Source organism: Vulpes lagopus, chromosome 3 (assembly GCF_018345385.1).
Source record: "Vulpes lagopus strain Blue_001 chromosome 3, ASM1834538v1, whole genome shotgun sequence".
NCBI classification, from domain to species: Eukaryota; Metazoa; Chordata; class Mammalia; order Carnivora; family Canidae; genus Vulpes; species Vulpes lagopus.
Genome location: NC_054826.1, coordinates 145,896,722 through 145,923,464, shown reverse-complemented (window position 1 = coordinate 145,923,464; position 26,743 = coordinate 145,896,722). Strand labels below are relative to the sequence as shown.

The following is a 26,743-nucleotide window of genomic DNA, read 5'->3' as shown; positions in this document are numbered from 1 at the left end:
CATAAGATTGTAGCTTTAAAATTTATTATGATTCGCCCAGAACTAAAACTTAACATTTGGAATATCTTTATTACCAAAACTCTGGTTAATAAGACTTTCAGTTATTCAAGATAGGAGATATGAATAGAAGTTCATTTCTTCAAAATTTTAATAGAGGAAAGTTTTATGGAAGCTTTGGTGAGAAATTCTTTTTTGATAGAAGGATATTGTCATAAGCCATTTTTTCTTAATCTATTTTTTATACCTGCCTTCTGGAATTTTTATAGCAGCCTGTACAGTCTTCTTAACCAAGTCATAATCTTTTGTAATTTTGGTTATCAGGGATGGAGCTCTACATTAACTTTTCTTAATTCTCCAATATTATTGACTTATATGGTTCTTTAGTTATCCTGTATAATGAGTTGGTCTGTCTTTACTGCAATAGCATCCTTTTCAGATGTGCGAAATGGGTGTGTGAAATGTTTGAAAGGTAACATCTGTGAAAAATATTTAAGTGTTGTAAACTGTGTTGCAGTTGTTTATTCCACATTATTTAAATGATTGTCTTCTATGTATTCTCAAACTTATTTTATGCACTTTTGAAAAATACAGACTCAATTCTGCTTTGCTATATAGGATTAAGTGGCAGAGCTGTGATTTCCAAGGCAAGTTTGATTTAAAAATTCTTTAACACTTCAAACAAGATATTAAGTCAGTTCCAAAATAGAGTTGGAATGAAAGCCCAAATCTTTGAAAAATATAAACGAGATATCTGTGGGGTAGAAACAGTACTTGAGTGCAGATTTGTTGTAATTTGGTTTTATTGTTTATTTTCTTGATTGACAGTAGCATATGCAAATTGTCATGTGCAGATTAGTCAAGAACATTTATTGAACATTGGAATAAATATAAAACCGTCCTAAATTATTTTTTCATAACCATCAAAATGTCATCAACTGTCAGGTTTGACAATGAAGTGAATTTCAGATGCTTATACCCTTGCTGGGGTCTGCTTGTATATACATATAACCTGGTGAGAGTTTTCTAATGTTCAACAATTTTGGCTATCCTGAGTGATATAATAGGGGAGGAATATAATAATTAATAGATTCAGTCCTGTGGATATTACTGAGAAATAATCAAATGGGAGTAGCTCATTGGTAGTAATGCTTTTGATAGAAATCTTATAGGAAACAACTTTGGAACTGTCTAAATGTAAGCTCAAATACTTGATTAGTATAGAGTAGAATATTTTCCAGGAATGTTTATAATTTTAATTGTTTAATATTTAACACACAAAGGAACCCAGTGGTTAATTTGTTGCTTCATTTATTAGACTTCTTGCTTTTATTGGCTTCAGTGTAATATTCAGAGAATGAAATTTATAAAGTTCTTTAATAGGTTCTTTTTAAAAAAATTTCCTTAATCATGAATGAATTACAGATACGAACAAAACAAAACAATTTTTCTTTTTAGTTTTACAACCTAGGTTTTCTATAGAAATGACAAGGATATGATTTTTTCCACACAAGGGGAAAAGGACAAAAAGGACTTGGTTCAAGTCTATATTTTGTTTTACCCCTTTAGGAGAAGGATGGTTTAGTGAATGTAGGACGTAATAAAATGACAGTGTGGAGTAATCTTTTCCATTTAGGAGAAATGATCAGTTTATTATATAAATTTTTAAGACTTTATGACGTCCTCATCAGTTAAAGTGTTTTCAAAGCAAAAGCACCATAGAGATAAATTCAAGGACCCAAGCTTGATATATACTTGTATATATTGAGGTCAATATGTGAGCCTTGAGTCTTAGAAATTAGTGATGAATTTTGTCTTGTGAACTTAAAATTTTTTGTCCTATATGGGCCTTCCTACCTGAATATGCAGGCTGTGTAGAATAGTGTTATCTCAGTACATTAGAATCACCTGTAAAACTTAAAAATAGTATCCAAACCTGAATTGAATGGAGAATGGGGCCAGGTATATGTGATGTTAGAAGTATCTCAGGTGACTTTAATGTGCTGCCACACTTGAGAACCATTGGCCTTGGGTTTTTTCCTTTTGTTTCCTCTTTTCAGCTCTAGTTTTAATAATTTAGTAAAAGGAACATCAGTTTATTTAGTAATGAACCTTGCTTCTCCCTCTACCCCACCCTCATGTATGTGTTTGCGCTCATTCTCTCTCCTCAAATAAATAAAATCTTTTAAAAAAATAATTGGGTATTTCTCTTATCTTAAAAAAGCACCAAATGCTTCAATAACAATTGCCAAGCAAGCAAATTTTTTAGTTCAAAAGCAAAATGCTTGATTTCTTTTTTTAAAGATTTATTTATTTATTTATTTGTTCTTGAGAGATAGAAGGAGAGACAGAGCCAGAGACACAGGCAGAGACAGAGCCAGAGACACAGGCAGAGGGAGAAGCAGGCTCCATGCACCGGGAGCCCGATGTGGGATTCAATCCCGGGTCTCCAGGATCGCGCCCTGGGCCCAAAGGCAGGCGCCAAACCGCTGCGCCACCCAGGGATCCCTCTTTTTTCTTTTAATCAATAGAATACATCTTTGGTCATAAGTTTGGGCAAATCATTTAACATCTCTGGACATTCTTTCTTACAAAATAAGGTAGCAAACCCTAGTACTGAATTCCTATTACCTTTCTAAATCATGTGCTATGTAATGCAGTGTGCTTTATTTTTCTAACTTAAAAGTATTTTTTTCCTGCTTATATGGAATAAAGTTCTGGTTTTGCACTACAGTATTATATTTATATTTAGCTTATTATATTTTTTAGGCCATACTATCTTGCTGATAATATTTGCTGTCTCTAGAGCATTCATCTCAGTGCTTTCATAGGTTATGGTATTAAACCAACTCTTGGATTGGTTTAATATTTGATTGCAGCCCCCTTTTTGTTCTATGATTGAATTTTTTGCGTTAGTTTAAAATGAAGACTTCCCAATCAAAGTTTTATATTGAAGTTCTGGGAAAGATTTGAAAATAGAACATATTACTACATAACACGCATAATATGCATTTGCATATTTGCATAACACATATACCTGATTTGATCCTCTTAAGGTAGGTATGCATATTATCACAGTTCCCTAGAGAATCAGTTGACACCAAAATGCTCAATTTCATTAATGATTGTAAAACCTGGGGCTTCTTCACTAATTAAAATGAGATCTTAAGCTTAATAGTAAAAATGTGTATGTTGGCCTTTTAATTGCAAAGTCCAGGAACTCATAAATAAATAGAAATAAACAGCATAAACTTTACTATGTTTCTGGAAAGTCAACTATGTAAGAGTAGAATAAGCCAAAAGGCTGAGTTTTAGTCTGTCATTATTCATCTCTCCATAGTCTGTAAGACTTTTATGAAACATACTGTATTGGGTGGTTTTGACATTTTTTTAAATTGAAATATAATTGGCACACAATATCCTATTATTTTCAGGTATATAAAACAGTATTCAGATTTGTATACACTGCAAAATAATGACTACAATAAGTCTAGTTACCAATCTGATTTTTTTCAATTAAAAATTCTTTGATTCCTTTTGCTACTATCTTCAGATTTGGAGATGGTAATTTTTAAAATTCTGAGTTTTATTTTTATGTATCAGAAAAATAATGCCCTTCAATTTCTTAGTAGAACACTAATGAGGTATGTCATATTTTATTGTACTTAAAGAGTTTATGTAAATCATAGAATAATGTAGTTTAGCTGCATATTTGAATAGTTAAGATGGATGTGTAGATGTGCATATAGTATATGATCATATTAATTAAGTCTGGTTTTTTTTGTTCAAAGCCAAAACCATAATGTATTCCCTAAATGTGAGAGCTACCTGGATCTATAGCCTCAATCTTTGCTGTCTGTATTTTTCCCTTCCCTTCCATCTAACCCCAACATTTAAATAATACTTAGTGGAGTGACATTAAGATGGTTTGTGTCATTTCAAATATTTGAATTCTTTAAATTAAAGCACTTCATTGAGTAGCATTTAGCAGTTTTAACAATGTCCAGCATCAAACATTTTAGGAGAGGAAAGAACAGTAACACATCCAGTGGAAACTGATGGCATTTCAGGAGGCAGAAGGTAATTATTAAAATTAGAATGTTTAAAGTTTGAATAAGATTTTATGTTAAACCAGCTTTGGTGCCCTGGAGCCTGAAGCAATGAGCTCCGGTGGCTCATGAATGCTGACCTGGAGAGATGGGTCAAGGCATTAACTGCCTATTTGGTGCTTTGCCACATTGACCTAGGCTTATGATTGGGGAGAACAGCACCAGAACCAACTGTAAGATTAAGAAGAACCTATGAGCACCATGTCAGATCTTTTTATATCTATTCTACCACCAGTGTCCACTATAAAGGTATTTCTAAAGGTAAAGAAGGTAGTGTAAAAGCCATTTTTTGCTACATAGTTGAGGCTGCCAAATAGCTAGAAAGTAAATAAAGGATTATTTGGAGTCTTTCCTATAATGTTTAGTAAACAGAGCAAACTTTACCATGAAATCGAAGCTTCACTTTTCATAAAAGACTCAGATAAGTGACATACCCTTCTCTTTATAGTATTCTTAATTATTTTAATTAAGTCCCTTATGGCTTTATTTATGGCTAATTGATAAAAGATTTTACTATAGTTCATCCTACTTGTTTAAAACCTTATCTGAAAAAAAAATAAAATAAAATAAAACCTTATCTGTGTTGTAACTTGTTCCTTTTTAAACTATTACTTATTCAGACTCTTTGCTATGCTATTCTTTTTGCTTAAATAACCCAAATTGAAATTTGTGAGTGGATATTAATTCCATTATATGGAAAAGAAAATATCCCTATAAAAAGCAAGTATCGCTTTATAATTTTGACTGATTGAAAGGTCAAAACTTGGTAACTATAATAATTTCTTGATCTAAGGTATTAAAAGTATTTTCTTGAAATGACCATTTTATTTCTAATATGAAAAACATTTATAACTTAAATGGTAAGTTTTTAAGCTGCCAAATAGTGAAATCTTTTTTTATATACATTTGCAGAAATGTTTCCTAAATTTACTGGGGTAAAACAGAATGATTCTCCTAAAGAACAAGTAAAGGTAAGTTAATTCTTCATTTTTTATCTTAGAATTTTAAAATGTATGTTATGTCACTGGTGTGATAAATCATATAAAATTTGTTTTGATTTTATTTACAATGAAGAGCTGTCACTCTTCTTCCATTTGTCAACTAAATATTGCAAGATGTCTTCCTCAAGAATATTGAACACAGGAACTGTTTGGCTACATTTTTTCTAAAAAGATGTAACTGTTCTATAAATAAAACAGAGTAGAACAAATTATAAGAGTATGGAATTAGTCTTGAGGTCTAAATACAGAGGGAAGGTCTTGCTTTTTCTATATGCACACAGTAGGATGTAGGGTATGCACAGTAAGGTAGAATTTCTAAAGGTAGGAGGAAAATGGTAGGGTTTAAGATGAAGCTCATAATTACCAGCTATTAATTTTAGGACATCTATGATTAGTAGTTGATGTGCTTTGGAAAGGATAGAAGTAATTTTATCTCTTACTAATTCAGGTTGGTCTCATTAAATTTTAATTTTCTGAACCCTTCTCAGATATAGAATTATAGGTATATATACCTTTATTAAATTATACATTTTTAACATCTAACTAGATTAGGGATGTTCAACATAAATACTTGTTTTGAGGGAGCTCTCAGTTGTAAGAAGAAATATAATCACATGGTTAAGAGGTTGTATGAGGGATGCCTGGGTGGCTAAGCGATTTGGCGCCTGCCTTGGGCCCAGGGCGTGATCCTGGAGTCCTGGGAGAGAGTCCCACGTTGGGTTCCCTGCATTGAGCCTGCTTCTCCCTCTGCCTATGTCTCTGCCTGCCTCTCTCTCTCTCTCTCTCTCTCTCTGTCTCTCATGAATAAATAAATAAAATATTTTAAAAAAGAGGTTGCATGGTTAGTGCTATAATTTATATTCATAATTTATTGAGAAAATGAAGAAGGAATATATACACTGCCTGAAGGAGAGAATGCTTAAAACAGGTTAATAACTAAAGGGAAAAGGAAGGAATGGTTACTACATTGACACAGATTAAGGACTTATTTTTTTAAAGGTGTAGCATGAAGAGAGGCAAAACACAGGTGGTGTATTCAGGGAAATGTGGTAACAGAGGGTATTTGTAAAGGATTAGTTGGCTTGGGAGATAGAATAGGGAGGATTTTGAATGCCTAGGTGAAGTGTTGACTGATTTGGTAGGCAAGAACGAGTTCTTGAAGGCTTTTGAGTGGGAACAAGAAACATAATCTGTTGTCATAGGTATTGGAGGAATCAAAATTATATCAATGAGTTTTGAAATTTTATACCTATAGAATGCTGTCTTAATGATCTGCTTGTGGCCAGAATTTTTTCAGTGCCCCTCACTGAGGAACAGAATGCCCATTGATAATAAAAAAGGGAATATATTTTTAGGAATATGAATAAATGCATATATTTTTGTGTTTCAGAAAGTGATTTTTTTTTTCTGATTTAAACCTCAGCATTTGACTTTAGGTTTTGAGCTTGGGTTTATATTATTGTAGGTATAAACATTCCTAGGGCATTAGTTTTATTCAAGCTAGCATAGGTATTCATACACTTGCCTTGTCTTTTCATTCACCCTAACTCCTTTGTTAGATGGAGGAGAAAGACTGTCTTACTCATCTCTGTACTACCTGCAACTTAAAGCTTAGTAGATAAGGTACCTAGGCTTTGGTATCTTAGCTTGCAACTGAGTAGATGTGAGATTCTAGGTAAATTGCTTTTATTATATTTAAATCTCATTGTAAACTGTACATGGGGATGATAGTTATACCAAACTCAAGAGATTATTGTGAGAATTGAACTATATGAAGGGCTTAGCCTAGTACCTCATACATTATAGGCATTAAATAAGTGTTAGCTATTATAATAGTTTTTACTTAATAAATTAATCAGAATTTGTTGATAGTCTACAGGTTAACTATCATGTGACTTTTACCCACTCTTCCCATTATGCCTCTAATTCAGTAAGGATAGGAGGTAAAAAAAAGTGGATTAGCCTCTAGATTGGGTATAAAAGCTCAGTTTTTATTTTCCATAGCTCACAGGAAAGCATTTCAAAATAAGCAGCACTATTTAATAACATGCCTAAGGCTATATTTATTATTAAGCTTATCGGTTTCAACTAACTCTGCTTAAAACTATAGGATGGACAAGCCATTTAATCTTTCCACATCTTGATTTTCTCATCTGTAAGAATGGGATAATTACACCTTATAAGTTTGTGTAACTTAAGTAATACCATTTTTTAAAGAGTATTGTTATGTTTTTTCCTCTGTGTTTTAAATTTTTTTAGTTAAACCACTTGTGTGGTTAAAACTCTGACAATTTTATTTATCTTTGTCTTAACAGATACAGCATTCTGTGCAAGATAAAACGTCTGCAAAAACTACCCTTGTTTGTCAGACTTCATATTCGTGTGAAACACCACCAAATTACCATCAGTCAGCATTGAATCATCAAGAATTAGAACATTTACAGGGTGCAAAAAACATTTCACCTTTACAAATTCCACCTCCCTCAGGTAAAAAGTTAATTAGTAAATAATAAACTCCAGGTTAGAAAAAATCACTGAAGCACATTGTTAGAGATTATCTGCTTTATACTTAAGATACTCATTACATTTGAATAAGAAAATTATGTGGACAGTTCACATGCAACTTGCTTTCAAGTAGATTATGTACATTGGCATTGGCATATGCCATATATTAAAACCTTTCACTGCCAGTCTACTACTCTACTACTACTACTACTACTACTACTACTACTGAGTTCTGAGCAGATTTAGAATTTTGCTCTAACTTCCATGATGCTTATTTGAATTGGAAAGGTAGGATGGAATATGGAAAAGATAGAGATTATATAGGTAGAGAAATTAAGTTATATACATGAGAAATCGTTTAAAACTAAGGAAACCTGGGCTAGAAATACTTGCCTAGCAGTGGTTCCCATTTGCCAAAACATCTTCGAAATCTGGCTAAATTTTTATATTGTTAGATTCATTTGACTAAATATCCTGTCTGTTAGTCTTGTCAGAAGTGAAAATATTGCCTGTCTCATCTTGATTCTCCTGCCAGTGTTTGGCACAAAGGATAATTCTCTGATACTGATGAACTCAGCCTAGGAGTACCTGAACCTTAAGATACTATTCAGGTCTAACCTAAAGGCAGATGTGAATGTTCCTTATCCACATCTCCTTCCCTTTAGGCTGCTCACTGGTTTGTATTTGGCCTTCCAATGACAGTGGTTTCTCCAAAGCAGAAGAAATTTCTAAATTGTTTTACAACAGCACAGATTAGGAGGAACAGAGAAATTTTGATACTCCTTTATTGCTTCTAGTGGTAGCTCCCTACTGTTCTTTGAATACTTCATTTTGTATTTAACTCAAGTTATAGCTCTTCCTAAAGCAACACTGGAGGGCATCCCAGAAATAAAGATAAAGATCCAAAGTATGAAATACTTACATCCATCCTTTGGTGGAAAAAAGTTTTCAAATTATGCAGAAGCATAACTGAAAATGTAGTAATTCATGAAATTACCTTGAATACAAGTGTTCCATTTGGGTCTTTTATTTTGTATACAAGTAGCTTCAAACAGGAGCATAGTGAAATCTGATTTTATATTAGGAAGTGGTTGTTGCTTAACTATGTAGAGGATGGATTAAAGTGAAGATGCTCTGGAGTAGTTGGGACCAAGTAAGGAAGCTGAGTGCTGTAGTTTAGGAAGGAAATTATGAGGACCACAACTAAGGCAGTAAGTATGGAAAGGAAATGGATAAATTATAAAAATATTTTTGTGGTGCAGCTGATAGGCTTTGTTACAATAAATATCTTGCCAAGGTATCATCCAATAGCTGGATTGAAGATAAGAGGTAGGGCTACCCGGGTGGTTTGGTGCCGCCTTCAGTTCAGGGCGGGATCCTGGAGACCTGGGTTCAAGTCCCAGGTTGGGCTCCCTGCATGGAGCCTGCTTCTCCCTCTGCCTGTGTCTCTGCCTCTCTCTCTCTCTCTGATGAATAAATAAATAAAATCTTAAAAAATAAAAAGAAAAGAAGAGGTAGTGCTCACTTTGGATGTGTTTGAGGTACTAGAGTATCTAATTGGAAATCTACAACCGTAAATGGGTTTCTGAAACTAACAGGATATAATGAGCAGTATAATTTAGGAATTACCAGTGCATAGAAGCTACTTGAAACTGAGAATGAATGAACACACCCAGGAAAATGTATAGAGCAGGAAGAGAAAGATCAAGCACAAAATTCTAAGAAACAAAACTTCCTCAGTTAAAATAGAAAAAAGTAAGGTTAAAAGATGATGTAATCAAATCACAAGAATATAAAAACACCACAAGAGTATATACTGCAAAGGATTAATGTAAGATTAGGAGTGAGGAGAGAGGATTAAAATTGGCAGTGTGGGGGCAGCCCTGGTGGCCCAACGGTTTAGCGCTGCCTTCAGCCCAGGGTGTGGTCCTGGAGACCCGGGGTCAAGTCTTGCATCAGGCTCCCTGCATGAAATGGAGCCTGCTTCTGCCTGTGTCTGTGCCTATCTCTCTCTCTCCCTCTCTCTCTCTCTCTCCATGTGTCTCTCATGAATAAATCTTTTTTTTTTTTTTTTTTAAGATTTTATTGAGGGCGGGGGGCAGAGACGCAAGCAGAGGGAGAAGCAGGCTCTATGCAGGGAGCCCGACGTGGAACTCGATCCTGAATCTCCAGGATCACGCCCTGGGCTGAAGGCGGCACTAAACTGCTGAGCCACCTGGGCTGCCCAATTAATTAAATCTTAAAAAAAAAAAAAAATTGGCAGTGTGAAGTTTTTTTTGCTTTTGCAAAAGGTTTTTTTTACTAGCCATTGTGATTGGGGTAGAAGACAGTTTTTCTAAGTTGAGAAATAATGGAATGTGGATGTACACTAGTCTTCCAGTAAGTTTATTGGTGGAGAAGATAGCTATGGCTTTAACAGAAAAATAGTTTTGGGGGCGTTTTTTTGGTGGGAGTTTTTTGGTAAGATTAGGAGACATTGTTTCAATATGTTTGAGTTTTTGAATCAGAGAGATTTGGACATGTTTAAAGGTTGATCAGAAAGAGCCATAATATAGAAACTATTTTTATTATAGTAAATTCATGGAATTTTGGTAGGCATAGCCCTGAAGAAGTAGATAGTGGAAAATAATGCAGTCAAGATGGTCCTTTGTTCCTATTTTAAGAAAACATCTTATCTATGGAAAGTCAGGCTTTCAAAATCTAAGCCTTCTGTTGGAGTAATTTTATTGTATGGATTAAATTTTTATTTATATGTGATTGTGAGTAAAAGGAATTTGTGTGACTATTATATAAAAGGAATGCGAATGTTTGGACAATGCCAGAGTGGCTATTCTATTGCACTTACCAAATTTTTCAGAATCAAGTGTTTTGCATTTTCCAACTGTAGGTGGCACAATGCCCAAGGGAAACTGCAAATGTATATAAGCTAAAGTTACTTTTCTGGAGTTTAATCTTGATGGAAATAAAGTTTTAGTTAAATCTTCTTAAACAATGAGTTTTTTCACTTAAGTTTTTTTTTTTTTTTTTTTACTTTTATTTATTTATTTATGATAGTCATACAGAGAGAGAGAGAGAGAGGCAGAGACACAGGCAGAGGGAGAAGCAGGCTCCATGCACTGGGAGCCTGATGTGGGATTCGATCCCGGGTCTCCAGGATCACGCCCTGGGCCAAAGGCGGGCGCCAAACCGCTGCGCCACCCAGGGATCCCTCACTTAAGTTTTAATAAAAGTTTGACAAAATGTTAGGAGTACATAAAAACTTTAAGAAATTGAATCACGTGTTAGCAGTTTATTTCAAAATTACTGCCATCGTTTCCACATGAACTAAAAAATGCCTTTTTTCCTTAAAATAAGTTGGTCTTAAGTTACAAAAGATTAATGGCCTTATCCTTTTAACTTCTTCATTTCCCAGATTCATTTCTCAGCTTATAAATCTTCACTCAATTATATTAAGAATTTTTTTTTTATATTAAGAATTTTTTAAAAAATCAAATGCTTATGTTGTCATATCATTGTAAATTAACATAGCAAATGAAAAGGTAAATCAGGGATCCCTGAGTGGCGCAGTGGTTTGGCGCCTGCCTTTGGCCCAGGGCTCGATCCTGGAGACCCGGGATCGAATCCCACGTCGGGCTCCCGGTGCATGGAGCCTGCTTCTCCCTCTGCCTATGTCTCTGCCTCTCTCTCTCTCTCTCTCTCTGTGACTATCATAAATAAATAACATTAAAAAAATAATAATTTATTTAAAATATGGCTTAAAGGATATAAGGAATTTTGTTAGCATATATAACCACTATAGTTCAAAGATAAGTCAGTCTTTAGGCATGATTTGACCAAGGCTTATGCTCTTTTTATGTAGTTATCTTTATCAATAATAAGTGAAATATTTGTATGAAAAATTAACAACTAATAGGATTACATGTTCTATTCTCTTCACCCCAGAGCCAACCTTTTACATTTTGTACTCTTATCTCCTCACTAGTTATTATAGGTATTTAGTGTCTTAGTTCTTCCATTCTTTGTGTTTTCTTTGTTTTTAATTTGGCCCCCAAGAAGTATCTTTCCCTGGGAGCCCTGCATTGGCGTCAGACTGCTCTTTCCTAAATGACTCACTAATGTCTGTAGGGTTACCATGATTGGTTTGGCCTAATAAAAACCTGTCTCTAGAGCTGAGCATCAGTTTGCACACTGGAGGACTGTTAGACCAAAGGGACAGATAAAACGGATTTTGGTAGGTGAGTCACAGTGTCAACTATAATGTAGATAAAACAAGAGGACAAATTTCAAGTGAAAAAATGTTTATTTTACAGTTCCTCAACTAAGAATATTCCAAAGTTAAAATAATATAAAAAATTAATCACTTTGTTTTCATAGTTTCTGACCTGGGTGGGGTGGGAAGGGAAAAAAAGTCAAATTATGGACAAACAAAATGAAATCACTTCATTATACTGTTCTAAAACTGTGTGCATCTAGGTGATACTGAACAGCATTTAAATGGCCTAACTGTGAGGCATCAGTCTGATGATAATGACACAAGAGTGTTAGAATCTGAATGTCAAGTACCTGTGCAGAAGGTAAGAGAGTGTTATTTTTTCCTCACGGATCTTGGAGGGTTTTAAAATTGAATATGGAAGTGGAACAAGGGGTATTTTAAGCCTTATCTTGAATGAGATTTTGGATCTCTAAGCTTATTTAATTAAAAAGAAATATTCTTTGGCCTCTTCAATTAAAAAAAAAAAAGTTTGGGGATCCCTGGGTGGCGCAGCGGTTTGGCGCCTGCCTTTGGCCCAGGGCGCGATCCTGGAGACCCGGGATCGAATCCCACATCAGGCTCCCAGTGCATGGAGCCTGCTTCTCCCTCCGCCTGTGTCTCTGCCTCTCTCTCTCTCTCTGTGACTATCATAAATAAATAAAAATTAAAAAATTAAAAAAAAAAGTTAAAACAAAACAAAACAAAAGTTATTTGTGAGCAACACCTCCCCCATACCCTCTACCATCAGTTCTCATGCATGTATTTAATTATAAGTTCTATAATGCTGGTATTTGCCAACTATCCTGATTTTATTTTTTTAAGATTTTATTTATTTATTCATGAGAGACACAGAGAGAGAGGGAGAGTCAGAGACACAGGCAGAGGGAGAAGCAGGCTCCATGCCGGGAGCCCGATGCGAGACTTCATCCCGGGACTCCAGAATCACGCCCTGAGCCGAAGGCAGGTGCTAAACCACTGAGCCACCCAGGGATCCCCCTATCCTGATTTTAAAACATTTCATAAAGCTATCTTTTAGAATTTGTTATGGGGGATTTCCTAATGGAGTCTTTGGTGCACTTACACTCAAACTACACATTGATCGTTCTTTCAACAAATATAAACGTTTTAGATGCATTAGGTATATCAGGTACTCTTCTAAGCATTTGAGTCATTCTCTGAAACTTAACTGTGAAGGAGATGTTTATATCTCTTCTCTATTCCCTCCCCCCTGCCTTTCTCCTACCTTTCCTCTCTTCCTTCTTTTCTTTTTTTTTTCCTTGCAGTACTTCAGAGGACAAATCTTATTATTCCTAAGTGTTTGGGCACACTTAGGAATATCTAACATTTCACCATAAGGAGCATACTGATTTGATCCTTGTGTTTTCATAATATTTTAAATTTTCTTAGGTAATGTGCCAATAATTACTATCATCAGAGATTATGTTGAACTTAGGTGTTTTGTTGTTGATAAGAATCATTTTTAAAAGTGCCCTTTTTAAAAAAGATTTTATTTATTTATGACACAGAGAGAGAGAGGCAGAGAGACACACGCAGAGGGAGAAACAGGCTCCATGCAGGGAGCCTGACTTGGGACTCAGTCCTGGGTCTCTAGGATCACAACCCAGGCTGAAGGCGGCGCTAAACTGCTGGGCCACCTGGACTGCCCAAAAAAGTGCCATTTTTAAAAGAGCCACCCACTGACTGGGTGGCTCAGTGGATTAAGCATCCCTTTAGCTCAGGTCATGATTCCAGGGTCCTGGGATCGAGCCCTATGTTGGGCTCCCTGCTCAGCAGGGCATCTGCTTCTCCCTCTGCCACTGCTCCCCTGCTTGTGCTCTCTCGCATTCTTCTCTCTCTTTCTCTCTCTCTAAAATAAATAAATGAAATCCTTAATAAAGTATCTTTTCTGATACCCAACATTAATTTTTTATTTTACTGGGTTTTAATAACAAAAGTGTTACCCATCCCCTTTAGGATGAAAAGAATAGTGCCACAGAATTTCTTAAATATTTGGTTTACTATAATCTTTATGTTTCTTTTTTTTTTTTTTTTTTTTATGATAGTCACAGAGAGAGAGAGAGAGAGGCAGAGACATAGGCAGAGGGAGAAGCAGGCTCCATGCACCGGGAGCCTGATGTGGGATTCGATCCCAGGTCTCCAGGATCGCGCCCCGGGCCAAAGGCAGGCGCCAAACCGCTGCGCCACCCAGGGATCCCAATCTTTATGTTTCTAATTTAACAAAACTATAATTTTGACTGGCCCAAAATAAAGTTTGAAAACAATAAGAAAATTTCCAAAAGGGCAAAATAAGCAGAAAAACATGCAGTATATGTCATATGGTTGCAGTTTGTGCCATAGGTAAATGTGACATGTCTACTTTATTTCCAGTGCCTAGCAGGTAGTAGAAACTAAAATGTTGAAATGAAAGCTTAAGGAGGAATGGGATTGTGTGGCTTTTTCTCTTCACAAGAGACTTTCTGTTCTTGGCATTGTTCCTTTACTGTCGATAGCAGTGTTACCTCCTATTGAGAAGATAGGTTATAGAATATCGGTGCTAGAAGAGATACTTTGAGTATTACTCTGTATGCATAAACCCTACAGCCCAGGTGGTTCAAGCATCTTGCCCAAATAAGAGCTGAGAATAAAACAAAAAATTTTGATGAACATTCAACTTCTTGTCTTCTTACTCAGAAGTCCTAGCTTTGCCATTCTCTTACTTCAGCCTCAGGAAAAGATATCTCTTATTACCAAAATTAATTCATCTCTGTTCTTTTTCTTTTTTTGTAATATTTTACTTTTATTCATGAGAGACACACAGAGAGGGATAGAGACTTGGAGAGAGGGAGAAGCAGACTCCATGCAGGGAGCCCGATGCAGGACTCAATCCTGGGATTCCAGGATCTCACCCTGGTCCAAAGGCAGGCGCTAAACCGCTGAGCCACCCAGGCATCCCAATTCATCTCTGTTCTTAATTCTTTTGCACTCAGCAGATTTATTTTGGAGGTCTCCTTCCATCTCTAAAATCTTTATTATTCCTTTTTGTCTTATTTTCCCACTACGCCAGGGTTTCTTTAGTTTAGCACTATTGACATTTTGGGCTTGGATAAGTCTGTATTGGGGGTAGGGCTATGCATTGTAAAATACTGAACAGGAACCTTAGCCTCTTCCTCACTGGATGCTAGTAGTACCCTTTCCCCCACCCCTGTGTGGCAACCAAAAGCATCCACTTACATTGCCAGTTGTCTTCCCTGGACAGAGGGGAATCACCCCCAGGTGAGAACCAGTGCCTTAATTTTGCCTAGCTGCTCCCCTATCCCTATTATTTGGCTTATCAGAGGAACCAGTAACCTCTAAAATTGTTACATCCTTCCCAAAATTGATACAGTGAGAAGCCAGAACATTCTACTACTTCTCTATCTAATTGAACATCCACTATGGTGATTTCAGTTTTAGTCTCTCTGTAAATGACCCAAATACATACTTCTAGTCCTGACTTCCTATGATAAACATTTTTGATGACTTCTCGGTCTTCTGCAGCCAAGGAGTTGCCACACAGGGGTGGGAGAAGGGGTGCTGCTAGCATCCAGTGAGGGAGGCTAAGGTTCCTGTTCAGCATTTTACAATTCTTTGATTCATTTCTAATATGTCTCCTTTTTTTTCAAACTCATAAACCAGCACTTACTCTTTTAATCTGAGCTCTTTTTAACATAACTGGTCTAACTTGAGACCCTCCTTATTCTAATCCATTTCACTTTTAACATTCTTACGTTGTTCTTCCCGATGTGTTCTCTTGATGACATTACTCATCTGTATGAAACCACCACTGGTTTCCAACTTTGACTCCAGAATGAAGATTAAACACCTTTACATTATGACCCGAAACTAACTTTTCAATCTGAACTAGATGCCTTATAACTCATTGCAACTGAACTATTCATTTCTCTCCAGATTATCCCTATTTATGCCTTTAATTATATTCATTCTTAATGAGGAATGCTTGCCATTCTCATATCTACCTTTCTAGTTGTTTTATTCTTTGTTATTCCTGAAAAACTGTCCTATACTCCCAAACCCACATACAAAGTTTACTATTTTAGCATCTGCCAAAATTTCATTGCAGTTAAGTAGAAATTTCAGGCACAAAGCTAGAGACCAGTTTTTATCCTTCCTTTATTCCCGGTTTAATATATACCATCGGGTGTTGCCATAGTTGTTTCAAACCTCTATCTGAAGATGGTATGCTTTAAATGACTGAGTAGTCAGATGAATTCTACAGTGGGTATTTAGTTTATTCCATGGGTAAAAACAAAAATAGGTTTTATTGACAACATATGGGAAACACTTCCAAAAGACATCTGGGTGACCACTGATAATGTCTGACTTTTATTAATTCATTTATAGCTTTTATTATATGAGGTACCTTAACTCAGGTACCTTAACTCAATGTTCACTTTGTTGAGAGTTTTTATCATATAAAAAAACAGCTGTTGGGATCCCTGGGTGGCGCAGCGGTTTGGCGCCTGCCTTTGGCCCAGGGCGCGATCCTGGAGACCCGGGATCGAATCCCACGTCAGGCTCCCGGTGCATGGAGCCTGCTTCTCCCTCTGCCTGTGTCTCTGCCTCTCTCTCTCTCTCTCTCTCTCTGTGTGTGACTATCATAAATAAATAAAAATTAAAAATAAAAATAAAAATAAAATAAAAAAAATAAAAAAACAGCTGTTGGGGTGCTTGGGTGGCACAGTCAGTTAAGCATCTTGACCCTTGGGTCGTAGTCCAGCGGTCATGCGATTGAGCCACACGTTGGACTTTGTGCTCAGCACACAAGTCTGCTTGGATTTCTTGCTTCCTCTGCCCCTCCCCCCAAAATAAATAATAAATCTTTAAAAAAACAAGGGTTGAATTTGCCCATTCTTTTTCTGCATCAGTTGAGATGGTCATATGATTCTTACTCATTTTGGTAATGTGGTGTATCATATTTAATCTGTGTTCATCAGGGATATTGGCCTATGATTTTTTGTGTACTTATCTGGTTTCGGTATCAGGGTAATGCTGGCCATAAAATGAGTTTGGAAGAGTTCCTCTCCTATTTTGGGGGAGAGTTGGAGAAGGATTGGTATTGGTTCTTAAAATGTGAAGCTATCTGTTCTTGGATTTTTGTTTGTTTGGAGGCTTTTGATGATAGACTCAGTGTCCTCACTAGTAATCAGTCTGTTTCAGATTTTCTGTTTCATCGTCATTCAGTCTTGGAAGATTGTATCTTTCTAGGAATTTATCCGTTTCTTTCCAGGTTGTTCATTTCTTTGATATAATCGTTCATAGTAGTCTCTTATCTTTGTATTTCTGTGGTATCAGTTGTAATATCTCTTTCATTTAGGATTCTACGTTTTGAATCCTCTTTTTTCTGACTAGTCTACCTAAAAGTCTGTCTGCTTTCTTTATCTTTTAAAAAAATCAGCTTTTAGTTTCATTGATTAGTTCTGTTGTCATTTAAAACTGCTTCTGCTCGGATCTTTGTTGTTTCCTTCCTTCTCTAACTTTGGGCTTTGCTCTTCTTTTTTCTAGTTCCTTATAAGAACTAGAAAGGTATAAATTAGGTTATACATGAGATCTTTCTTGTTTCGTGATGTGTGCATTTATCACTGTAAACTTTCCTCTTGAATTGCTTTTGCCACATCCCATACATGTAGTAGTATTTCCATTTTCATTAGCCTCAAGATATTTTTAAATAAAAAATAATATAAAATATTAATACTTAATTAAAATATTTATAAAATATTTTATATTTAAATATATAAAATATTTTTATATATTTAAATATATATTTTATATATAAATATAAAAATATTTATATATATTTAAATATAAATATATAAATATTAAAATATTTATTATGTTTAAATATAAATAATATAAAAATATTAATATTTTATTAAAATATTAATAAAAGAATATAAAAATATTATTTCTTCCTTGAGCCCTTGGTTGTTCAGTAGTAGCATGATATTTAACCTCCATGTACTTGTGTTCTTTCTAGATTTTTTTCTTGTGGTTCCCTGCTAGTTCCATAGTGTTGTCAGAAAAGATGTATGGCATGACTTTGATATTTTTGTATTTATTGAGATTTTGTTCTGTGGCCTAATGTGATCTATACTGGATAGTGCTGTTTACACTTGGAAAGAATGTGTATTCTGCTAGTTTAGGATGGAATGTTCTGAATATATCTATTGGATCCATTTGGTCATCCAATGTGTCATTCAAAGCCACTGTTTCATTGTTGATTTTCTGTTTGGATGATCTATCCATTGATGTAAGTGGGGGATGAAAATCCCCTAGTATATTGTATTACTATTCCATACTTTCTTTATGTTTGTTATTAGCTGCTGTATGTATTTGGGTGCTCCCATGTTGGGTGCATAAATACTTATAATTGTTATATTTTCTTGTTGAATTGTTCTCTTTGTGATTATATAGTGTCCTTTGTCTCTTATTTCAGTCTTTGTTTTAAAGTCCATTTTGTCCAATACAAGTAATGCTCCCCTGACTTTCCTTTCTCTTCCATTTGCATAAATGCTTTTCCATCCCTTCACTTTCAATCTGCATGTGTCTGTAGTATGAAATGAGTCTCTTGGAGACATCACATGGGTGAATCTTGCTCCTTTATCCATTCCATCATCCTGTAGCTTTTGATTGGAGTATTTAGTCCATTTCCATTCAAAGTAATTATTGATAGGTATGTACTTACTGCCATTTTGTTGCTTGTTTTATGGTTGTTTTTGTAGTTCTTCCTTGTTATTGATTTTTCTTGCTTTCTTGTTCAGTTTGCTGGTTTTCTTTAGTAACAAACTTGGATTCTGTTCTCTTTATTTTTTTACATATCTAGTACTGATTTTTAATTCTTGGTTACTGTTAAGTTTGTATATATAACAGCTTATGCATATAGCAGTCCTTATTACATCGATGGTAAGTTGACCTATTCTTTACTCTTCTCCACCTCTACTGCCCCCTTTACTATGTTTCAGGTATATGGTGTCATACCTTACATCGTTTTATTTTGTGAATCCCTTGACTAATTTTTATAGCTATACTTAATTTTACTGCTTTTGTGCTTCCTATTCTTATTCTTACTTATGGTCTTTAATTCAAGGTATCCCATTTAATATTTCTCACAGGGCTGGTTTAGTGGTAATAAATTCCTTTAACTTTCCCTTGGGAAACTCTCCTTTTCTGAATGACAGGCTTGCTAGATAGAGTATTCTTGATTGCAGTTTTTTTTTTTTAATTTCCTTTCAGCATGTTGAATATATCATGCCACTTTTTTCTTTCCTGTACAGTTTCTGCTGAAAAATCTGCTGATAGCCTTATGGGGTTTTCCCTAGTATGTTTTCTTTTCTCCTGAAACTTTTAGAACTGTAGTTTGCCATTTAACTACTATGTGTCTTGGAGTGAACTTTCTTGATTGATTTTATTATGGGTTTTCTGTGCCTCCTGGATTTGGGTTCCTTCCCCAGATTTGGGAAGTTTATAGTTATTATTTCTTCAAACAAATTTACTCCCCCCTTTTCTGTGTCTTTTTTTCTTTCTTTCTGGGATTCCTATAATGTGAATGTTTCTCTGGCTGGTTCTTTTTTATGTTTTCTGTTTTCTGTCTCTTTTTTGGTGGCTTCATTGAAGTCTCCCACCCTTTCCTGAATTCCAGTGAGTATTTTTATGACCAATACTTTAAATTCTTCATCAGTCATATTACTTATTTGTCTCATTTAGGTCTCTAGCTATGATTTTTGTCCTCTTCATTCATTTGGAACTTACTCCTCTGTCTCCTGATTGTGTCTAATTCTCTGTGTCAGTTTCTCTGTTATGAAAGTCAGCTATGTCTCCTATACATGAAAGTATTGGGCTTTGAAAAAAGTCCTGTGGTGCCCTGCAGTGCAGTGTCCCCTGTTCACCAGAACCTGGGGTTGAGGGGTATCTCCTGTGTGTGTCATGTGAGCCCTATTGTTGTGGCTAAGCCACTTTTGCCTTCAGCCTCCTCATCTGCAATGGCTTTCTCTGCCTGTTGTAGGCAGGATTTGGTTCCAGTTTTATTAGTGAGCCAGTCTTCGGTTTCTCCGGGTTTGAGTTGAGTCATACCAGGCATTTGACATAGAGGCAGTAGCACAGAGCTGTTGAGTGCTCTCCCTGTGTTTTGCCTCAACAAGCTTTCATTGGTGGTTGAGTCCTGCAGCCAGACTAGATGTCTGCCCCCCAGCCCACAGCCAGGGCTATAGTTGGACTGCTGTGTGTGTGTGTTTATCTTTCCTTCTCTCCAAGTTAGTGGTCATTTTGGAGTGGTACTGGTTCCTGTCAGGGCTGCTTGAACACTGCCCAGCTTATGGCATCACTTTGAATCACTCTCCTGCCAAGAGCATATTGGAGGGGACAGGTACATAGAATGCAGGGTGGGGTACAGTGCCAGCAAGAGCCACTTCAGTTCACTGGACTGGGACCAAGGCAAACCAAGTTTTAGGGCACAGGTTTGCGGAAGCATGGGGGCAGAGCAAGAGGTATTAATAAGTTATGTGGAGAATGTTGAGGTCATGCTGGTTCCAGTGTCTAAGCTGAGGGTGAGAGGAGGGAAATGGCATCCACCACTTCCTTTGTTCTTGGAGAAGTCTGTCATTGATTCCTGCCCCTCTGGTTCATCTCCAGCACACAATCTGAAATGAGTAAACACATCTCCCTCTCATATACACCAGCTGTTTCAAACTAGTGCTTCTATTGCTGTATCTTCACAGTGCTGTTTGTTGTGCTCTTCAAGGATTTGGACTCCACTCTCCCAGTTCTCCCATAGAGCCTTTTAATTTTTAATGTTCCAAGTGTTAAAGACCTGCTAATTTGATTGTAAGAACTTGTGAAATTCAGCCTCTCTGGTCTCCAAAGCCAGATATTATGGTCATCCACCTTCCTGTGCCTAGGGTGGGTGTCTGTTTCTTTCTCCTGCCCATGCTCAGCATCCTTCCCTCCTGCAGACAGTCTCATAGAGAGTCCAGTGGGTCTGTTTGGATCCTCACCACCCTTGGTCCTTTCTACCCTATTGTGGCCTCTTCTGTATATTTAGCTGTGCAGAGTCTAGTCTACCAATCTTTGGAGTCATTTTCTGGTATTTACACTGATGTGTATGTTACCTATTTGTATCAACAGGACAAGGTGAGCTTAGGATCCTCCTCCTTTGCCACCTTCTATATATAATTCCTATACATTTATTTTATTTTTAAAATATTTACTTATTCACTTGATAGAGCACATGCACATGAGCAGGGAGAGGGGCAGAGGGAGAGAGAATCTCAAGCACACTCCCTGCTGAGCATGGAGTGCAAAGTGGGGTTTGACCCCATGACCCTGAGATTGTGACCTGAGCTGAAACTAACAGTTGGACACTCAATGAACCAAGCCACCCAGGCACCTCTGTACTGGAAAATTTTAAAATACATATATTTCTATGGGTTGCACTGATCTAGATCATGATCATTTAAGAACAGTGTCACAATCAGTTAACTTTTTAAGAAAGGAAAGATAAAGTCATGTCAGAGGGTTCCCAGCAAATTAGTATGTCATTCTTATGGCATCATCTTTCCTTCCTTATTAATAATTTGTATATTTGATTTAGTTTTCATATAGGACCATAAATATCTTTTTACTTATTTTTATATTCCTTGAAGATTCTCATACTCTTAATATAGAGTAACCCCTGAACAACACAGAGTTGAACTGTTGGGTCCACTTATAATCCAGCTTTTTTCAATATAGTATAGTACTGTAACATATTTTTTCAGTATGATTTTCTCATTTTCTCTTTATTATAAGAATACAGTATATAATACATATAACATAGAAAATATGTGTTAATCAACTGCTTATGTTATTGGTTAAGGCCTTTAGTTGACCACAGGCTATCAGTAGTTTTGGGGGGAGTCTGAAGTTACACATGGACTTTTGAATATGCAGGTGTCAGCACTCTTCATCCCCATGTTGTTCAGTGTCAACTGTATATGTTTTACATTAAATTGAAATAATTGGTAAACATGCTATTTTAATTTGGTCTTAAATGATTAATGAATAGCTTATCTGTTGTCATATTTTCATATTTTTAAATAGTTTTTAAGTAAGATTACATAGAGACCTTTAGAATCTTAATTTGATCTATTATTGTATCAAAAATATTGTTTTCCTTCCAGTATATAGTTGACATCTGTAGACATATACTGAATCAGATATTTGTTTTAGGATATAAAGATAAAGAATGCAGACTCTTGGAAAAGTTTAGGCAAACCAGTCAAAACATCAGGTGTACTGAAATCCTCAGATGAGCTCTTCAACCAATTTAGAAAAGCAGCAATAGAAAAAGAAGTAAAAGCTCGAACACAGGAACTAATACGGAAACATATGGAACAGAATACAATGGAACCAAAAAGAGTTCAAGAAAATCAGAGGTCAGTAATTTACTGGATTAAGGGAGCCTAGGAGATAATGGACTTTTTTTCATTTATCAGTTTCTTTTTGTTCAAGTATTCATTCATGTCTGCATGCATTGACTATGTATAGCAATCTCCATTCCCAATGGTGGACATGTAATTTTAAATGTATTTCTTTTTTGTCAAGTGACCATGATTTAGCTATTTAGTAGAATACAAAGTGAATTATAATTGTAAAAAGTAAATTTTATTGATATTTTTAATTGACAAGTAGTATCTACTTTGAAGAGGATAGAAATTATCAAGTGATTAAGCTATTAAAGATACTAATATAACTAAATCATAAAGACATCATTATTTTCCAGAAATGTCTTGTTTCCATTCTATGTGTAAAAACATAGCAATATACTTGCTTAGTTTCCATAACCTTCTCTTTGTTAATATAGATTGCCTTTACAAAATATGACACCAAAAGTCAAACTTAAAAATGATATCATAACATATGAAAGGAGGGATCTAAAACATTGCTTTATGTTTATAATTGAATTAACATATCTTTGTAATAAAAATTTTTAAGGAATTTGAAACCTACTTTGAGCTATATTGTTTCTTTAAGGGACCTTGGTTTCACTCAAGAATCTTTTTCAAACAAAATGCAAAATCAGTACCTTGGAGAACAGAAAGACCATCAGCAGTCTTCAGAAGCTCAAGATAAATACAAACTCTGGCTTCTCAAAGACCGTAATTTAGCAAGGGAGAAAGAGCAAGAGCGGAGGAGGAGAGAAGCAGTAAGTAAATTTTACTTTACTAAATCTAACTAAGGAAAGATTTAACAAAGCAGTGGCTTTTACAAGTTCAAAGATATATTCAGGGTGATTTTCAGTGACAGTGAATTTACATTGTTGGTACATTTACCTATCACTCTGGGCTGTTAACTAATTACAAATTAAAAACAAATTCTTTTTTTTTTTTTTAAAGATTTACTTATTTATTTTAGAGATAGAGTGGGGGGCGGAGCAGGGGGAAGTGGGGGGATTCGAAGCCAACTCCACCCTTACCTCACCAACTCCACCCTTACCTCAGAGCCCAAAGTGGGGCTTGATCTCACATCCCTGAGCTGAAAAAAAAAAAATTTCATAGATATGGGGCACCTGGGTGGCTCAGCGGTTGAGCGTCTGCCTTTGGCTCAGGTCCTGATCCTGGGATCCTGAGATCGTGTCCCACGTCAGGCTCCCTGCATGGAGCCTGCTTTTCCCTCTGCCTGTGTCTCTGCGTCTCTCATAAATAAATAAATAAAATCTTTTAAAAAAAAATAAGTAGATTTAAAAAAATTTCATAATTGGTCAGTTTGGATGTCATCAACATGAGCATTTAGAGAAGGCTTCAGAGTATAGGAAACATTTATTTCCTTTGTTTTATTTATTAGATTTTATTTATTTGAGAAAGAGAGCACAAGTGGGGTGGGGGTGGGCAAAACAGAGGGAGAGAGAGAAGCAAACTCCCTGCTGAATAGGGTGCCCCATGGGAGGCTCCATCCCAGGACCCTGAGATCATGACCTGAGCCAAAGGTAGAGGCTTAATTGACTGAACCACCCCTGCATCCCTATTTCTTTTTATTTAATTAGAATTCTGTTTACTTTAGCTTATTTTTAATGGCTTCTTAGCATTTAATGAACATACTGAGTGTTATACATGCGATTTGGTGGATGGAACTGGAGGGTATTATGCTGAGTGAAGTAAGTCAATCGGAGAAGGACAAACATTGTATGTTCTCATTCATTTGGGGAATATAAATAATAGTGAAAGGGAATATAAGGGAAGGGAGAAGAAATGTGTGGGAAATATCAGAAAGGGAGACAGAACATAAAGACTCGTAACTCTGGGAAACGAACTAGGGGTGATAGAAGGGGAGGAGGGCGGGGGGTGGGAGTGAATGGGTGACGGGCACTGGGGGTTATTCTGTATGTTGGTAAATTGAACACCAATAAAAAATAAAAAAAATTTTCATAAATACCTATATATAAAATAAACTTGGTTAAATAATTTGCCCTAGGTTACACAGTAAGTGGCAGAGTCAAGAAAAGCCTGTAGCTTTATTGCTATGCAGTTTAGTTTCCTCAAATAGTTAAAGACACTGGTTCATTCAGAACATAATTTTATGTGTCTAGCACTATTTTGATTATAGAGATAAATGAAATAATATACTCAGTTCATGTCCTTGTTAATAGTCTGTCAACACTGATAATTTTCTCTTATTTGGAGAAGTTTAATTTAGTATTTGTGTAAGCTTTAAGTTTTATCACATGAACAATAATTTAACAAAAATCAGTATTTGTTTTTTGGTTTTTTTTTTAAAAATCAGTATTTGAACAGAAATAGAAAATTAGACTCATTACGTTAAATAAATTGTGTTCATTTTGTAGAATCTGTTCTAAATGTTGTTTGATCATTTTTATATATATCTAATGAAGGCATAGATATTTTTAAAGTAACATTGAATTTTTTTTCCTTGTTTCTACAGATGGCTGGTACCATTGATATGACTCTTCAAAGTGACATTATGACAATGTTTGAAAACAACTTTGATTAAAACATTAAATTAACCATCAACTTAAAATGAATGATATAAAAGATTAAAAATGTATATGGTAAAATGATTGCTTTAAAACACCACGATACCAATCTTATATTGTATTTGCTCTAAAATGATTAAACAATTTTCACATATATTTTTAATAGCTATATGTTCATTTTCTAAATGATATAATTTACAGGAAATTTTATAATTTTGGATCCCTAAAAATTGAATAAATTCCCAGATGTTATTTATTTTATAAATAATTGTCTGCTATGTATTATAGTCCCTGTCTAAGCACTGGAAATCCAAAAGAGACCCTTCTTGTTTAAAAATGAAAAATACATAAAAGTGTATCAAAAACAGTTCCTGTTGAGTTTTTAACTTTTAAAACAAATATCTATCTGCCTTAAAGTATTTTGAACTTCTAACAAATAATACTTGGTTTCTTTGACTGTCAGGTTATATAATATTCTCTGCTGATTCTGTATGCAAAATTTATATTGAAATTTAGTTTAAAGAGTATTATGTATGGTTTGGATGATGTTAAATTTGAGCAAAATAATAGTAAATATTATGATGTAAGTTTCTGTAGGAACTTATACAATTCTTATATGCATATGTGATAGTAATGGATGTTTTACATTTTTACTTAACTATGTAGTCTTTAAATCTGTAAATTATTTTTGTTTCATCATTCTCAAGTTGCAATTATGTATAAATCATGTGTATCCACTTCATATATTTTAGCATTTTGGACTCTTGAAGTGTAACATGACTCAGGTCCTATTATGATACCATCTAAAGTGAAAACTCAGTGTGTGTGTATGTGTGTGTTTTAGAGCAAAAGAGAAACAGTTTTCTTGACTTCATTTGTTTTTATACTCAATATAATTTTTTGAACTATCTAAACTACAGTCATTTAAAAAATATGATCAACTAGTGGCTAAATGATGGTGACACTTTTATGAAACAGCTAGAATCAAAGTAGCTGTCATACTCATTAACTACAACTATTTTTAACCAAGTGATTAGTGTGTATATACTAAATAGTATGCATTGTTATTTTCCTAAAAGATTATCTACAGATTAGATAGATCTCTATGTATTCTAGAATATATGTATTTTTAGGAAGATATATCAGGTGTATCAGGTGTACATAGTGATTAGTTCTAGGTGATGGAATTACAGGTGTTTTTTTCCTTCTCATTCTTTTTAATATTATGTAATACTTTTAAGATCTGTGGGAAATTTTCCATTTTGAAGAGAGAATGAAAATAGTAAGGATTTCTATCAAATACACATTAAATCTTTCAACAGCTGCCTTTAAACAACTAATAAAACTGATGAATCAGTGAGCTTTGGCTACATCTAAAAAAAGTTCAGTTTTGTTAACATCATTTTAAATTAAAGAATAATGGCTTACTTGGAGGTTTTCCTATTAACATTTGGAAGAGCCCTGATAGAGCTGTGTTATGGTTGTCAGTGTTTTGTTTAACCAGCTTAACACTTTTAGCCTTTGTTCAGTCAACAAACTTTTTAGTAGGTTGGTTGAAGTCAGCTTAGCAATCAAAATAATCAGTTTATAACTGATCCTTCCTATATTATGCTTTATTTTTTAGTAAAAGATTTTTGTCTTCTCTTGACTTCTGTGGAATTTACTTCTGTTAGTTTTATGCATGAAATACTGCATGTAACTTGTCTTTAACTGAACCCTTGTTTTGTGAGGACCCCTTTTCTGTCCATCTGTCACTACTTTCCAGTTTCTAAAACTTGTTCATTTTGTTTTCTGGGATTCATGATTGCTCATCCAAAACATTCCCTACATGATCAAACTTTTTGTTTGTTTTTTCCCA

General features: G+C 35.2%; 1 protein-coding gene across 1 annotated transcript in view; it reads left to right on the top strand.

The window, feature by feature from the left end:
• BRDT (bromodomain testis associated) overlaps positions 1–26,442 on the top strand; it is a 43,161-nt gene extending 16,719 nt beyond the window's left edge. The window contains exons 12-17 of the mRNA XM_041749562.1: positions 5,019–5,077; positions 7,423–7,594; positions 12,086–12,186; positions 22,125–22,330; positions 22,929–23,100; positions 24,834–26,442. Of these exons, the coding sequence (XP_041605496.1) occupies positions 5,019–5,077; positions 7,423–7,594; positions 12,086–12,186; positions 22,125–22,330; positions 22,929–23,100; positions 24,834–24,902 (779 nt within the window). The 3' untranslated portion in view covers positions 24,903–26,442. The remainder of the gene's footprint in view (positions 1–5,018; positions 5,078–7,422; positions 7,595–12,085; positions 12,187–22,124; positions 22,331–22,928; positions 23,101–24,833) is intronic.
• The last annotated feature ends 301 nt before the right edge of the window (positions 26,443–26,743 follow it).